Here is a 17,908-nt window from a genome sequence, read left to right as displayed (position 1 = left end):
GGCTACTGCCTACCAAGAGTAGTGCTAATATAGTGATGTAGTTCACATATTTTTTGTAGAGACAAAATAAATGTCTCTAAACAACTGTATATTTTCTTCATACTTTTAAAAAAACCACCATTTTTAGAATATTTACAGAAAATTTACAATAAAGAACGAAAATAAAAACAGGCCTAGTTATGAACCCTGTGGTACACCTGACAGCTGCCGATGAAGACGAATAACACTCACAGAAACTTCAAATTTCATTTCTACAGAATTTTAAATTTGTACATAAAATGTTCCTATATAAAAATAATAAGAACTCGAAAACAATTCGTTTTCCCAATAAAATATTGAAAATCTCCTCTGAAAACTAATCTCTGTTTCAGCTGCAGGAGTGGGAAGTCTTTGTGGTATGTGCTGCAGGCCCATAAACGACCGTTTCCTCCTGAGGATTATGGATGTGTCCTACCACGAGCACTGCGTACAGTGCTGTGCATGTGGAGACCTCCTTCATCACACCTGTTTCGTCAAGGACTCCAAGCTGTACTGTAGAATAGACTATGACAGGTATTTTTCGAACAGCTAAACATTTTTTTACGAGACTTCCTGTAAAAAAATAAGTTTCGGACTATTCTTTGAAAATCTGGCAAAGAGGAAGAAAATTGTCCTTGAGGTAATGTTTTGTTGCTTGGGTTTATCAAAACTCCTGAAAACTGCTATTGAAAAACATTGACAGTTTCAGAATGAATAAAATTTTATTGACATTCTTCTGTTGCATATTTAGATAAAATAGTAGGTTGGAAATGTTTGTTTTTTTTTAGAGATTTTTCCCACTGGCAATTATGTTCCATAAGAGCTTTTGGGATAGGAAAGTATATCAATAATATAAACCACGGGGCACACATGCGATGTTTGGAAACATATTGCAGGAAGGGAACCGAGGCAATTGCAATATGCTGCCTGCCTTCCGAACTATTTTCCGACCGCCTTGCTATAATCCTGTGTCATGCACAAGTGAGGCGCAGGACCGGACTTGCAGCCAAAGTTCCTCGATTAGTTCTGGAAAATAATTTTTTCCTACAAAAGGATATGGCATTTTTATATTTTTTTATATCAAAATTATAAAAAATGTAATAAATATAAAATATAAAGGCGACATGTAGTATATCGCATGAAAGAGGAAAAAACAAGCAATTATTTTGTAGTCATAGCCTACTTTGATGACAATTTTTTTTGCACGCAGCAATTTACATACGATAGTTCCAAAATCTGTTTATACCAGGTGAAAGATATCAATTTTGCCATGAAATTTTATTAAAACAAGTTTTCCCTATCTCTTAAAATAAAAAAAATTAGACGACCCTAAACTTTCGGCACTTTTCCGTTTTTTTTATAATTTCTCACAAAGTTGGCCTTATATCTCAAATTTGTTTTTACGATCATAAAGGCCTCAAAAAATGCAACAAAAAAGATTTTTGACGTGCGTCGTATATTAAGCGAGATACATAGGAGTGGACCTCTTATAGTAGACAGCCTGTATAACAATATATCCCTGCAATCAGAAAAAATGCATATTTTCTTTCTCCATCCTTTTAATTAAATTGCACTATTTATTGAAAACCTTACAATTATTAAAAAAATATTTCTGATTTACTACCTAAATTTTATGAAAGTATAAAATTGATTCTAAGAGAAATATCCAAACGGATATTTTCTAATCCTGCTCTGCTAAGGATCTACAATACAAAGAGAGGGCAGAATACCATAGAAAAGAGAAAGTCACTTATTAATTTCGGCCATTCAGTGGGTGACGCAGGTCACATTTTTGTCTCTCTACTTATGTCCCCACTTATCCGGATCTTTATAGTCTAACGTAATGTTTCTATGACATTTATCAATTTGAAAGGACTTGGCTTATGTAAAATATGTAAACAGAGCGGTTTTCTACCCACATTTTTGGGACGTAAAGGAGGCCCTGCTGCCTCTACACCCCCTCCACGGCAGTGTCTCATACGAGACTTGATAATTATCAAAAAAACTAGTGTACGGGAAATGATTCATGCATATAAAATTTCTTCTGAAAATACTAAGCTGAAAAGTATCAAATTTTAAGAAATAAGTGCCTAGTCAGTAGACGGTAAATAGAAATTTTATGTAAAATTACAGTCAGAATTAGAGATAATTGGTTATTTTGACGGCACTGTAACTAATGAAAAATTACATTACTCAAAATGTAAATTTATATTTTGATATATGTAAATTTACAGCACCTAAAATGTAATTGTACTAACAACGAAAAAAAATTTAGGCATTATTATTTTGTAATATTTTTAGAAAGGAAAAGCTTTTCTACATGCTTAAACGTATATTTTTCTAAGGTGACAGGTTACAACGTACTTATATAGAGGAAGAATAACATTAAATAAATTTAATAATATTTATTAATGCAGTAAGTGACATATATTTTCTAGAGTAAAATATAAATTTCTAAATTATACCCAAAGCTAAATAATATATTATTTAAATCAGTTAATCGAACAGTATAATGATACAGCAGGTTTAAATTAATAAAGTCAATAAAACTTAAAAATATACAAGGCGATTCAGAACTTAAGTATCCAAAAAAAATTCTGGATGTACAGGGGACTCTTACAAATACAATTTTATAAAGAAAAAATCAAAAAGGGCAGTTCAAAAATAATGTAAAAATACACTTCTGCATGACTCTGGAAGCTGGTCCGTCATGGCGGTAGTGATAAAAACGGACAAAAACTTGAAAGAATTTCGCAAGGAAAGGAATAAATAGAATTTTATAGCACCTATTTTATATGAGCAAATTCAACTGATTTTGCCGCTATCGTTATAATTAATTAATTAAATTAATTTGTGGTTTTAAATAATAAAATAATTTGAAATACCTCATATTACAACTGTTAAAAAATTTGGGTTTGTCTTACTCAGTTTCTACGAACTAACACAAATGCTGTCTTGTTTCACCATAACACAAATGCTTCACCATGCAAATGTTTTTTTGCTTTAGCATAAATTAAAACGATATCCATCAATTCCGACTTGCTACACACGCAAGCCATTTTTGACACTAACTACTAAAAAACTGTTGTAAACACTATGGCAACGACGATTGTAAAATCCGATTTCAGTATTCGGATTCGCTGAGGCCACGTGGCTTTCCATGCGTATTACGACTGACACTAGAGACTACAGTTGTCTAGCTATGTAATGGTTGAATCTACTACAACTTCAATAGTTTTTTTCTCGGAACTATAAGGATATTACAACATTTTTTTTACAATATTTCACAACGATCCAAATTTTTTTAGATAAGTTGTGGATCATCCTGTATATAAAGCAATCTCTGTAAAAAGGTACAACATACCTACACTATGTATTTCATTTTGCCAATGTTTTTTTTAGTGGCATCTTTAACATTCAATGTTTAAGTCTAAGTTAATACTAATTAAATAAACAGTATGTATTTATCTACGACAAATGAGACCCATTTTCTTCCCCAAATTATAATTCTTATTTAAAATAACTGATCTATTAAGAAAAACATTTTTCATGTATTTCCTGGGAAAAGTCTTCTTGCGGTTTTTAATTATATGAAGACTTTTTCTGAATCAAAATTGTGTCCCAGTTCTCACGTCCAAGTGTATTTTGAGGTGGAAGCTTTGACCCGTTTCGAGAGTACGGGACACTTTTTTTTTGAGAACATGAAACTGAAAGTGTCGGTAAAACAATAAATAAAATAGGTCTCAAATAGTTAAAATCCTGATGTATGTGTTAGGCAAAGTTCAATACGGTTATTATAACGTTAAAAGATGATTTACATAGAGCTTTACATCATTTATACAAAGCCATATTGTTTACTTACCTCAGTATTTATTTATAACATTATATTTAGGTATAGTTAAGCACTGTGCTCTATTATGACGCCAGAAATGAATCTAAACATGCCTACAATAACTAGCACAGTTCTCTACACACCGCGGTAATACCACTCCGGGTGATCACATGATTAATCTGATTGGTTGAGCCAAACAGGTCATAATGTGACATTATATCGTAAAAAGAAAATATACATTCAATTCGTAATCCTACACAACGTATCTTGTATCATTTTGGTATTCACTAATAGTTAAATGTTTTGAGTTTTGTATCACGAAAACAATTTTTTATAAATCTAACAATAAGGCTGCCGTGGTTGCAAAACGACCTCCAGCCTGTCGGTCGCGCAACTCCGCCCCTCCGCCGTCGAGGGATCAGTGGGAATACCCAGAAAGTATTCCGCCGTCGAGTCGTCGTTCAAATATCCCGCATTCCTTATGTAAAGTATTTGCGAGATAACCTGAAGCCCTTATCGCTTCCGATTGCTCGAAGGTGCTTTATATAAACTTCGGCTCCGGATCATGTCAGCGCCAATCTTCCGACTCGAAGGCAAATATTTGCAGAGTTCGACAGAAAGTTTCCAACTTTCAGAAATGAGTTTTTGTCAAAGGCCGTCGCACTGTTTGACTTTTCCTCTTCACTAAGACGTTTGATCAATGGAGCGGGAACTTTCTAATTACTTCTGCGGAGCGGATCCGAAGAAGTGTTCCCGCTCCGAGCGGGGGGGCCGCGGGGGGCTCCAGTCGTCACCTCGGCATTCTGATTTATGTATATTGGATTGCCGAGAAACAAGCTAACGGGGGCCCCCTAGCCTCGAACTTATTACAGTCGGGGCTGAGACGTAAATGAATATTTACAAGTTATTTAGGTATAAATTAAGGTGTCGACACCGCGTCAAAACCCGGTAGTAGTAACCTTGTAGTTCCTATATAACACAGTCGAGGAAAGGATGTTTATTTTTTGAAACCTTGGTATTTATATTTTCGTATCAGTCTGCTGAAAAACCATTTGAAATGTTAATAAAATGCGTAACTACATATATTTCTTTTTATATCTGAATAAATAAAATAGAACCCGGTGACATTATAAACAGAATAACAGTTTTAGATCCTTCTTCCTAGCGTTATAAAAAATCTAGCTCATTTTCTGCAAAAATCCGCGAAGGTACAGTTTCCGAATACTACTTGCTATCTACAACATAATGTTCTATAGTCTGTTTGGAAATGAAAGAGAGTAATAAAACCCCGAGATAAGAACCGGCCATGGGCGTGAATATTTCGTTTCAGGTAATTATCGGGTAACACTAATGCTAACAAAAATGACAGGGATTGGAAAATCGACTATCTACAGACATTTAAAGGAAACAAAAAATGAACAAGATACTGTAAATCCCCCAAAATCGTCTACAGGGAGGTCAAAAGTCGTTATAGATGATTTCTTCAAAAATGTCATTCGCAGAAAAGTACACTCATTTTATTTTAAAAAAGAAATACCAACGCTAAACAAAATTTTAAGTGAACTTTCAGAGGATAACGATTTGCCAAAAGTCAGTAGAAGCAAATTATGGGTCGTCTTACGAGAGTTGAATTTTGCTGGGAAAAGCAGAACAGGAAGTCAGTTCTTATCGATAAAAATGAAATTATTCGTTGGCGAACATCCTACTTAAGATCAATTAGAAAATTCCGTGACGAAGGGAGGAATATTTATTATCTAGACGAAACTTGGGTCAACGAAGGATATACTGTAACAAAAGTATGGCAAGATAAAAATGTAAACAGTTTTCGGCAAGCATTTTTGGATGGACTTTCAAAAGGATTCAAGTCACCTTCAGGTAAAGGGCGAAGATTAATAGTGACACATATAGGTAGTGCCAGTGGTTTTGTAGATGGCGGTTTACTTTTATTTGAATCTAAAAATACAGGTGACTAGCACGAAGACATGAACGCAGATGTTTTCGAAGAGTATTTTACACAGATGTTGGATCTTATTCCTCCGGGGTCTGTAATTGTCATGGATAATGCCAGTTACCATTCACGGCAGACCGAGCGGACGCCTACGACTGCTTGGAGGAAAGCCGATATAATTCAATGGTTATCCGGAAAAAACATTTCTTTTGAAACAAATATGGTGAAAAAGGAACTTTTGACACTTGTCAATCTTAATAAAGATCAGAAAAAATATGTTATCGATGAAATGGCAACAAATCGCCAAATAACGGTATTACGGTTACCACCTTATCACTGTGAACTTAACCCAATCGAATTAGTCTGGGCGCAGGTAAAAGGAGATGTAGCGCGAAATAATACGACGTTTAAATTAAGTGACATGAAAATTTTGTTAAAAAATTCCTTGGAACGAGTAACTGCAGATAACTGGCAAAGATGGCTATACATCATGTACAAAAAGAAGAGGAGAAAATGTGGGAACTCGATAATTTAATTGATGTTACTGTGGAACCTATCGTTATCAATCTAGGAGACGAAGATAATTCATCAGAATATTCAGAGGATGAATTTTAATATACTTACTTTTTTATTTTCTTTCTTGTACTATACAACACTACATTTACTCACCATAATTTGAATTTTCAAAATACATATATTTTTGTGTGGAATAAAAGTCTATTCATTAAATTTAAATAAATATTTTGATAATAATATTGAATCATTTTATTTGAATTACTAAAAACCCTCTTAACCCGGTTATGATGCTTAAAGTAGCCTCATGTTTTGAAATGCTGATTTTATATTGTTTACTTTATAAGAGAAATGGACCGAGAAATTGAAGCGGCATAGACAAAGACGGATTGTCGGGGATTAAATTTTAGCTACCTACTACAATTTAGTACAACCCGGTCACACAAAGTTTTTTTAATAGTACACCTCATCTATACCGATAATACATAATATAAAAATATTGAATATAAGCACCAGTTATTATATTTATTTACGATTTGCATACATAATAAGTTTTTATTACTCTCATTTCTAAACAGACTATAAGAATGTGTAAATGACATCCTGTTAAATCCTTGATTGGTGGCATCCGGCGTTCCTCAGGAATCAATATTGGGACCTATCGATGAAATGGTACACCTATCGTGTACTTACTATCCACCTCCGATCTACTTTATTAATTAAACATTCTCATGGTCTCTATGAAGACGGCACAAAAGTTTTTGCCAGTCTTATCGAGCACAATCGACTTAAATCTGATCGACATTCGCAAAATGGTGATTAATATCTATCCGAATAACTATTAATTTAATTGGTTTGGACATATAACTATAATAGTTCAGAAAGCTAACTCTGCTAACTCTCCAAGTTGTTTAAATTGATTTATAAGACAGTTATTCCTTCAACTGTACAAATAACATGTCGATTCTACTACTACTACTACTACTACTACTACAAGTCTCTACTACTAATTTCAATTATGATGACAATTGTCTTGAACTAAATAGACTCAGTGAGTGAGGAACTCTAGGTAATTTAATACAGACTTAGGAATTATTTTAGATACATTTTATGTGAGAACATTTCCTCACCAATCGTGTTTCATTCCTGGAATACTTCAGAGAGGAACTTAGTTTTCGCTCAATCGAAGCGCCTGTTTTGGCGCTTGTCTCTCTTCCTTCTGCACACCTAATCATCATCTCATGGTGGTGCAAGGCGGATACAAGCAGGTCTTAACACTGTTTTAAACCTGACAGGTATGTCTATTCGTAAGTGTTTCATTGAGAGAGATATATCCCTTTCAATCTTCAATTCGCATAAAATCACGATGTCTTGTTCACAAACGAGAACTATGAAATTATTGATTGATTGATCGATATTATCAAATTATAAGACTTTTTCAGAGCATGTTATTTTCATAATATTTGTTAATAATATCTACATAAATATAAAACAATTTCATTAGTTAAATTTGTCCTGTTTCGTTCATTCGTTCATTGTAACATAAAATAAAAGTAAGAGGTATCGAGAGAAGACGGTGCAAGTGAAGAAGACAGTCGTTCCTTGGTATCCAAAACGGATACACGATACTCATAAGTCGTTACACTTTCTGAGTGGCCCCACCTGGAAGGACATAATTAGGCTTAGTGCACGTGCAGAGTCTAACAGGGCCGGCGCAGGAATCGGTGGCTTTCACAGCTGACTTGCGTTTTGAACTATTCAGTTATTTATGGAACCTTGTAGTAGTTGGTATCGCGTTGATAACTTTCTTTTTTACGTCTGCTGTAAATTGTATTCGCTGTTTGTATTTAAATAACTATTTATAAATAGACACATAATTTACATTAACAACTATTAGTTGGGGGGAAAAGTGAAGTAAAATGACAAAGGAGAAAAGAAACAGATGGGAATCATTTCAAATGTGGTTTGACAGTGATCCCGAAGGTGTCAGGGACATACGTATTAAAGGAAATGACCTGTTCTGTACTGTGTGTGAACGCATTATAAATTCTTGTTACAAAACTAAAGTGACAAGACATTTGAAGAGCCATGCCTCGTCCAGCGCTATGAACTTACAGACGCCTTTCTTTCAAACAATATTCCATTAAACACAAGTTCCGTAATTCCGTAAATTGGAATCACATGGACTATCCCTAAATGAACAATTTGATATAATGGATGATGTACAAAAAAATATATATGATACCAATAATATATTACTGCCCAGTCAGCAGTACGATAAAAGAAAAAATGCAAAGAGTGTTGAAAAAAAATCCATGATACACCATTTTGGAAAACATATGTAAAGTTTGATCTGGTACATATCAGGAGTTACCAGCAAATATATTAATATATAGTTCATGCCTCAACAATATCTCATATTGTCCGTTGTCAACAGTAGACATTGAACGATCATTTTCCCTACACAAGTTATTAAGTGATAAACGTCGGCGTTTCACTAAAAAAAATTTAAAAAAGCACGTCGTAATATGTTTTAACTCCTCCCTTGTTTCAACACTAAGGTATATCGGGTAGGTGGTGTCATTTAAATTTTTATAGGTGTTTTATCCTCTACTTCGCCTTGCTTTTTGGTAATAGCACTATGTTGCGACATATTTTCTGTAAACATATTAATATTTTCATTCGTATTCTGACTACGGTCCTGTTAAACACCGCGCCGCACTAAGTCTAGTCACATTAAAGTAAGATCAGTCTTATCATCATATTTTTATAAATGTTACTTCTACCTTAGCAGCCGAGCCCACGTCTGAACCCCCAGACCAGATATGTGGTGGAAGTGTCAGTCCTCCAGACGATATTGATATTTCGTACTAAAACATGATCGTCGTCGAGTATATTAATCAGCACTTTCTGGCTCCGGAAGCGACATAAACTCAGCAGTTCCAAACTCAGAACTCCCAGAACTTGTACAAACACTGGCCGCCGTCCCGTCAAATCACCGCTAAGCCCTAAATATTTATTATTATGACGGTAATCCCTCATGTTTTGGCAGCAAATACTGAATTTAATATAGATAGCCGGCCGGGCATGGGGTCCATAGTTTCCCGGGGATCTCACGGTGCGCTGGAGCGGTCTGCGAGCGAGCAGTGTTTACAGAAGGACGACACGCCGCCGCCCCAATGTTGACCAGGGCTCCAATATCCCGGCCCGCGGGTCGCAACACGTGACTCCCGCTGCACACACTGTTTCAGATCTCTTCGCCAACTTTGATCGTCTGCTGGAAGTTATATTGTGCGCGGCGGGCTCTATTATTGGCCGGCGTTGTGCCGGTCATGTCGCACAACGGGTTATTTATAGCCGCTAATTGACAGTTGTGAGAATTGGCCAATCGAGGGTTTGTTTATTCCTCTTTTGGAAGGGCGGAGTGTTCTAATCATTTCAGATATAATCCTATGCATTTTGTAAATTGCTTATCTTGTTGCCAAGACCAAAAACTAAAGCTTTTTTAAACGTTGTCCGCTAATAAAACACTTTCATACTTCCATTACTTGCACATTTTGCGGCTGATGCCGCGTGATTCAGAGGCGAGCTATGCCATTCACTTGCGGTGCATTTTATTAGAGGATCCGCTGGGGTCTGTGGGTCAAAAACTGCATCATATTTCATCTAACAGGTGCTGTGACTATCACTGACATATTACACGAGGGGTGCATTTAATTAATTCCCGTTTTGTCTCAATTCTGTATCAAGCTACACCAAATATTGATTTATAGTGATATATAAATATTTATGTCCGCAGGATGTATGTAGAGGTGGTTGGGTTGTTTAAACTGTATGGAATATCAGCTTTGTCAAATATTTAAAGACCTTAAATAGTGGTGGAGTAATGGCTACATTAGTAACAATTAACACGGAATCCTAAACATCTCATAATCTGAACACGAAAGGAGATTTTGTGGACACTATACAGCGTGTTTCAGGATTAAGTCGACAAACTTTAAGGAGATATTCCTCATAAAAGAATTAGAAAAAAATCAAGTATAAATTTTTTTCCAGAGACGCTTCATTTTCGAAATATATAAAAGATTTAAAAAAGTTCGAAATTTTTAAATAACTTCTAAATTCTATTTCAGTCAAATTTGGCATGACACATCTTCTTATAAGATACCATTTTTCCATAGAAGTCCCGCAAGTAACCAGTGGCGGAGTTATGGGGACTGAGACTCATTAAATTATAAAAAAAATTAATACAGCCCTACTGAAAATAAAAAATTATGCTGTTTTTAGATAGAACAGTTTGTTATTGACGAAAAGTGTACATTCACTTTTTTCCTAACTCTTATAGTTTCATGGCAAAATTGATTTTTCAGAAGGGTGCTTCTGGATTCTGTCGATAAACTTTAGGAAGACGTTCCTCATAAAACCTAAAAAATTATAATAAAAATATAAGCAACATTTAGTCGAGGGGGAATTTTAAACCAAAGAAACAACCATATTTGGTCCTACGAGAATCCACGGGCGGTAAGGGAACATACCTAGTTTTCAGCATGAATTCCAATGTAACGTATAGTTGGAAGTTGGACAACACTATAGTTGGTCCCTACGTCCCACTATAATTCATTTGGACTTAGGTATAGACAAAATTAAATAGCGCCTCGTAGAAAAAAAGATAAAAAAACTAAAAATAGCGTTTTAAAGCTTAAGTGGAACAGATTAAGGGAAAAATAATCACATTTCACCAGCACCCCATTTACACCCTCAAAATTGATCTCCAAAATTATAATTTTGGAAAAAAATTTCCATTTTTTGCTATCGTTTGAAAAAAAAAAATTTTATGATACAAAACATTTTTTAATAGTTTTTGAGATGAGGAATAAGGATCCATTGTTTAAATTGAGCTAAAAAAATTTAGAACCCTTAAATTTACGAATATTTCAGTTTATGTTTTTAGCTCTGATTTCCGCTCTTCGATTTGCTTGAAATTTGGAAAGTAGGTGGGGAATAACTCAAGAAACAAAATACACCCATGCTGATATATATGTTTACCCTGGGGGTGGTTTCTACCCCTTTGTAGAGGTTGAAAATAAATTTTGTCATAATAATCCCTGGAATCGATAGAGCAACTAATTTGAAGCAAAAAATGTATCATACAATTTTTTTGATAAACCAATATTTTTTGAGTTATTTGCGATTGAAAACTCAAATATTCAATTGAAAAATTGGGTTTTCAATCGCAAATAACTCAAAAAGTATTGGTTTATCAAAAAAATTGTATGATACATTTTTTGCTTCAAATTAGTTGCTCTATCGATTTCCGGGATTATTTTGGTAAAATTTATTTTCAACCCCTACAAAGGGGTAAAAACCACCCCAGGGTAAAAATACAAATCAGCATAGGATGTATTTTGTTTCTTGAGCTATTCTCGACCTACTTTGCAAATCAGTCCCCATAACTCCGCCACTGGTTGCTTGCGGGACTTCTATTTCTATGGAAAAATGGTATCTTATAAGAAGATGTGTCATGCCAAATTTGGCTTAAATAGCCTTCTTCATTTAGAAGTTATTTAAAAAAAAAAGAATTTTTTTAAAAATCTTTAACGCCCTATATTTCGAAAATGAAGCGTCTCTGGAAAAAAAATTATACTTGATTTTTTTCTTATTTTTTTTATGAGGAATATCTCCTTAAAGTTTATCGACTTAATCCTGAAACACCCTGTATATAAATTCAAGATGAATAGCCATCTTTTATCCCTTTCCATCAACCAGAAATATCTTCCAAGAAACGGTGCGTAACATCAAAGAATATATCGCGGAACATCTCGGTTATGTACAGCTCTCGCCCCCGATTATGCCCTGCACAGTCACCCTCGTACAAATATATCACAGTTAAAAAGCCGTAAGGGTGGAGATGTGCAAAGGCAGAGGCGTCACGCGTGCACAGATCACGATCTGCCCACTTTCATATTCCCCCAGCGTCGCATGCTACAGGTGCAAGGGACCATATAATTGATCATCGCTCCATACACAGGGCGGCTAACCATATTTTGATATTTTACGTAACAAAAAGTGAAAAATCCAAGTCTTTGTGGAAGTTGTACTCGAGTTAAAAATTTTGATAGATATGACTTTTATGGTCATAAGTGGAGTTGTGATTTACCTTGTAGGATTATTTATTCTATTAAAACACTCATGTGCAATGTCGCGGGTACTGCGGCTTAGGTTTACCTCGACAAGGTATAAAATGATTATCCTGGCTATTTAAGATTTTTTCATCCGTGTCTGGTGTCCCGTAGTCTTTAAACACCGTTTTTTTAAGTTTGGATGACTACAAATCAGAATAATTCCGTCATTTTATGAGTGTAACACTAAAAAATCTCTTTTAATAAAAATATTTATGTATAAGAGAATAACACCCGCCCTTTACAGCAGGCTTGTTCGTCATGAGTCAACAGTATGTAACTTACACTTATAAGTTGGAATTTAATGACGTGTCAGTGTCAGTTTAATGTTATTGTATTAGTGTTAGCCTATTAAATAATATGTCTACATGTAATTTTCTTGAGCATTTTGTTGTTGGGTTGGTTCCAGACTCTTCATCAAAAAATGCCTGGGCTGCTCAGAAAGGGTATCACCAGAAGAACTAGTAATGCGAGCCAGTGACAACATATTCCACCTGCGGTGTTTCGTTTGTGTCGTATGTGGAATCCGCCTTCAGAAGGGCGATCTTTACGTCATTAAGCAAGGACAGCTTTTCTGCAGGATAGACTACGAGAAAGAAGTAGAGATGATGCAGGGGTTTGGATATGGTAAGCGCCAAAAATAGACTACAAATTGCACCACATGGCAAGCTGGATCTGTTTTGGTTGTAACTATAAAACAGAATTATCTCCTACATATCTGGCATTTAAATTCGACAATCTTAGATGATTAGACGTTCTATTACAGGCGAATTCATTTGCGATGACCTTCTACAAACTAGTCGATCCCACGATGGTCGTAGGGGTCCTAAGAGACCGCGGACGATTCTGACGACCCAACAAAGAAGGGCCTTCAAAGCTTCTTTTGAGGTCAGCCCGAAACCTTGTCGAAAAGTTCGAGAAACCCTAGCCAAGGATACGGGTTTAAGCGTCCGAATAGTTCAGGTAAGTTCAAAGGAAAGTCGCATTTTCTTGTAAAAAGTTATTTAGTAAATTTTGTTTCTTGTACCGCGTGGGTCAATTTCGATACTTTCGACGGATTTCCTGTATTTCCCCAAAATTGTGGAAATTGGCCCACCTTGTACATACATTTTTTTTGTGACAAAAAACATCTGAGGCATATTAAAATATCCACTTCGGCAGACATTCGGATGAGAAATATTTCACCATTCTCTCGCGTTTTCCACTCGCGTAACATTATATATTATTACGTCCGAGTCGACACAAAATTAAAAAATATCGCAGCTTCCTCTTGGTCCCGCTAGTCCCCTCAAAGAGCTCATAAAGACGCACAGAGAGGTACTTCGCTCGGAACTAATTAGATCACTTCCGACAGGTCTGGTTTCAAAACCAACGCGCTAAAATGAAGAAGATGCAAAAGAAAGCGAGGCAGGATAACAAAGCGCCCAAGGATCCGGAAAATGATGAGAAGAAATTGAATGTCAAAGAGGAGGAACAAAGTACGTATAATCGCTCATTGTCCCTGATTGTTTAATAATTAGCTCGTGTTTTGTTTTGATGAAACGTGGCTGTTTCGATTATATCGGAAATTAGAAGAAGTCGGAAATATAAATTAGTAGAAAATGCAGGTTTATGGTCAGCTATTGCTTCAAATTTTATAAAAAAAAAAAAACAGAAAACTTCATTCGTTTGTCGAAATTGTTAGCATATTTTTACTTATCTACTGTTAAATACATAACTTTTATGCTGAGTGATTTTTAAAAAAACGCCGGGACAGGTCGACTTTGTTCTCGAGAGAGGCGTCTTTTACAGGGTGACTCAGAAAAGCTGGACGGCCAATAAATTTGTTTTTTTTCTTATGGAACACTGTATATTTTTCATATTAGGATAAAGTTTTCTCTTACGAATGCAATGATGGGTTTTTCTCAAATAACAAGCGAGATATTTTATTTATAAAATGACATTTATTTAAAAAATTGTTAAATGTCATTTTTCATAAAAGAAATTGTACTTGGAAACGAAACAAATGCAATTAACGGAAAAAAAACAAATAAGTTTGCAAGTTTAGCAATAAAAATTAGGGATCTATTTGTTGGCAGTCGGGTCACTGATAAAAATGATTAATATCGTTTTTTGGCCATTGCTTAGAAACAAAAACAACACGTTATTGTACCTTATAAAACTTTATTTATCATTGAATTTTTTGGAGCTTAGAAGGAATGGCACATTTAACGGAACGTGAAAGAATAGAAAGAATGATGGTTGGAAATGGCGATAAGCTACGAACCCATGCGGAAGCATGTGAGCTATTTAATCAAACACATGCTGACAGACCACCAATTGCACGATCTACGGTGAGTAAATTGGTCGCCAAGTTTAGAGAGACTGGATGTGTAAGAGATAAGACAAGACAATGTCGACCTCAAATCGCTGAAGAAACCAAGTTAAATGTATTGCTGGAAATTGAAGAAAATCCCCATCAGTTAACAAGACAACTAGCCCTAAACAGCAATGTGGACCAACCATATGTTGTAAAGTTGCTTCGTACAGAAAAGTATCATGGATATAAAGTCCAGCTGATACACGAATTAAATGAGGATGACCCAGACCGCCGGTTGCACTTTTGTGAACAATTAATGTTACGGTGTGATGAGAATCCAAACTTTCTAAGCAACATATTTTTTTCTGACGCGGCCACATTCTGTTGAAATGGCTCAGTACATCGCCATAATTGTAGGTATTGGTCAAATGACAATCCCCATTGGGCGCAAGAATTCCATAGTCAGCGTAAAGGAAAATTAAATGTATGGGTGTAACTTTTTTTAAGAAAATCTCACTGCTGCCAGATATTTGGATTTTCTGTGTTTTGTTGGTGCTGGCTGTAGCAGTTGTTTTCCCCAACGCTGCAGCCGGCGATATACCCCACGAAAATAATTTGGTTCCAACAAAATGGAGCTTCACCTCGCTTTAGCTTAGAAGTTCGGCAATATCTTGATGGTACATTTCCTGAAATATGGATAGGGCGGAGAGGACCTCTTGAGTGGCCCTCGCGTTTCCCAGACTTGACTCCTCCGGATTTTTTTATGGGGTTATTTAAAATCTAGGGTATACTTCAATCGACCGAACAATTTAACAGACTTACAACTGAGAATTCGTGCTGAAATGGAAAGAATCAGCCAAGAAATTATTGAGCGTAGTAGTGTGCAAAGTGTTTACACTCGCACGAGCCAGTGCCAAATTGTTGGTTCGTCAAATTTCGTTAATTATTTGGACTTGTTTCGTTTCCAAGTATAATTTCTTTTATGAAAAATGACATTAAATAATTTCTTGAAATAAATGTCATTTTCTCGCAATATCTCGCTTGTCATTTGAGATAGACCCATCAAACCATACATCACTGTATTCGTAAGAGAAAGCTTTATCAGAATATGAAGAAATATCTAGGTCACCGAGAACAAAATCGACCTGTCGCGACGTTTTTTTTAAAAATCGCTCAATATAAAAGTCACGAATTTTGTTCTAATTTTGTTTTTGTTTTGTAAGGTCCCCGATCGACCCCGTTCTTCAACGACAGCTGCAGCGACGCAGAGACTACCACCGACGAAACCATACTCCAGAGTGCGAGCAATCCACATTTCTTGCACATCAAAGAGGAACTTGAGAACGACAACCCCTTCTTCAAAAGCAATAACCTGCCAATGCACGCTTTTACAGGTAAATCCATTGTTATTAGTTCGGCTACCTTGATATAATTAATGTTATATGAGCCCTTGTCGATAGTTCCGCTCGTTTAATCCTGGGACTCATGTGGAAGTGCCAGAATTTGTTATACATATTTTCGTAAATTGTTCTTCTCGAATGATTTCAAACAGAAAAAGCCTTAAAAAATTATTCAGCAATATAAATTTCATGATTTAATTCTTTTTTCCTTTCTCAGTTTAAAAAAATTATCTCAAAAAATGTTATTTGTTTCTATTTTTTTATTCTTCTTTTTGTTTTCTGACAAATCTAATTTGATTTGATGACCCACAAAATATCCTGATAACAGCGTGGATATTAACATATCCAATGCGTGCGTTAGCAATATCTTCCTGCTTGCAGGAAACGTTCTGTATCGCCCATATTTAGCGACGCCTTTATCTTAGCAGGACTAGAAGTAAACAAAAGGCGGGAAGAAGGGTACATGCGGATATCGTTTCCTACAAGTTTAGACTCCGGCCAACCGGGGATGTTCTTGAACCCCCCCGTCGCCCACCAGAACCCCCCTCAGGCGGCGTCGGGACTCAACCCTATCGATCGCCTCTACTCCATGCAGAACTCTTATTTCTGCGGTGACGAGCAAATGGAACCTTGAATTGGAACTCCCGAATAAACGGCCGATATGGGAGTGAATAGGCAACCGATATTTCTATACTTTCTTATTTTTCCAAAATTGAGTCGTTAATATTTCGAGTCAGATCTGTATAGTCGTCAAATAGTTTCAGTTTAAAAGTCTTCGGCAAGCTACATATTGTACTCAATATGTATAATATAGTCTAAAAATAATCAGAGAATGACGCACCAGAGCAAAATTACAGGTGAAAATATCAACTATTCAGTTTTTTACTTGATAATATTTTTGTTTTGATTTCATCATCTTTATTGTTACTCTGGTCTGCATAAACTTGAATGTTACTGCGACCTATCCTAAATAAACTTTTTTCGAAACTAAATATTAAGGGAAATATAATCCTTTGAAGGAGGATGGTATACAGGGTGTTTTATTAAGTACTTGTAGAAACTTTAATGCGTGAATCTTTGACTAATTTTAAGATAAAAAGTTCATATGAATATGAAAAAGTTTTTGTTTGGTATTTTGATTATATTTTTGTTCAACTACATGGCAATTTGACGAAATTCGGGAAACTGTATTGATGACGAGAAACTCAAGTATACGTACACTGTTGTAACTGGATTTAAATAACCATAACTTTTTTGTATCGCACTGTATGTTATTTTTACTAATCATACCTATTCGTATTCTCTATTCAATTTTATGTAGAAAAGGTAGGTACTGTTAGTATTTGTCGCGCAGCCGTTTTGTGAAAAGACGGGATTAAATTTAAACCTTGGAATTTTGTTGAATCATTAAGAAAGACAACTGAAAAAATATGTTTTTATTGGTTGCATTGCGATGTGACAAACTTAGATCATTTACAAAACTAAGACTAAACTACTTCTACAAATAAGTTATTAACATTTACAATCATTGCTGAAACAAAAATTTTTTTGGACGCTCTTTATCTCAAGAACCAAGCCGTTGCAAGATTCACGCTCTAAAGTTTGTACGAGTACTTAATAAACACCCTGTATATCATGTTTTTCGCCATTTGTTAAAAATCCTTCGAGATATCTTATTCATATTTTAAACTTTTATTATCCAGTCTTAAGTAAGGGGTA

The 17,908-nt window shown here is 35.4% G+C and overlaps 1 protein-coding gene across 1 annotated transcript; it reads left to right on the top strand.

The window, feature by feature from the left end:
- Nucleotides 1-397: 397 nt before the first annotated feature.
- LOC108909833 (LIM homeobox transcription factor 1-alpha) lies at nt 398-16,823 on the top strand. Its single transcript, XM_018714261.1, has 6 exons — nt 398-552; nt 12,900-13,117; nt 13,257-13,453; nt 13,845-13,972; nt 16,050-16,183; nt 16,618-16,823. Exons 1-6 carry the CDS (start codon nt 398-400, stop codon nt 16,821-16,823), a joined length of 1,038 nt encoding a protein of 345 aa, XP_018569777.1.
- The last annotated feature ends 1,085 nt before the right edge of the window (nt 16,824-17,908 follow it).

Source organism: Anoplophora glabripennis, unplaced genomic scaffold (assembly GCF_000390285.2).
Source record: "Anoplophora glabripennis isolate ALB-LARVAE unplaced genomic scaffold, Agla_2.0 scaffold28, whole genome shotgun sequence".
Classification (NCBI taxonomy): domain Eukaryota; kingdom Metazoa; phylum Arthropoda; class Insecta; order Coleoptera; family Cerambycidae; genus Anoplophora; species Anoplophora glabripennis.
This window is presented reverse-complemented; position numbering and strand designations above follow the sequence as displayed.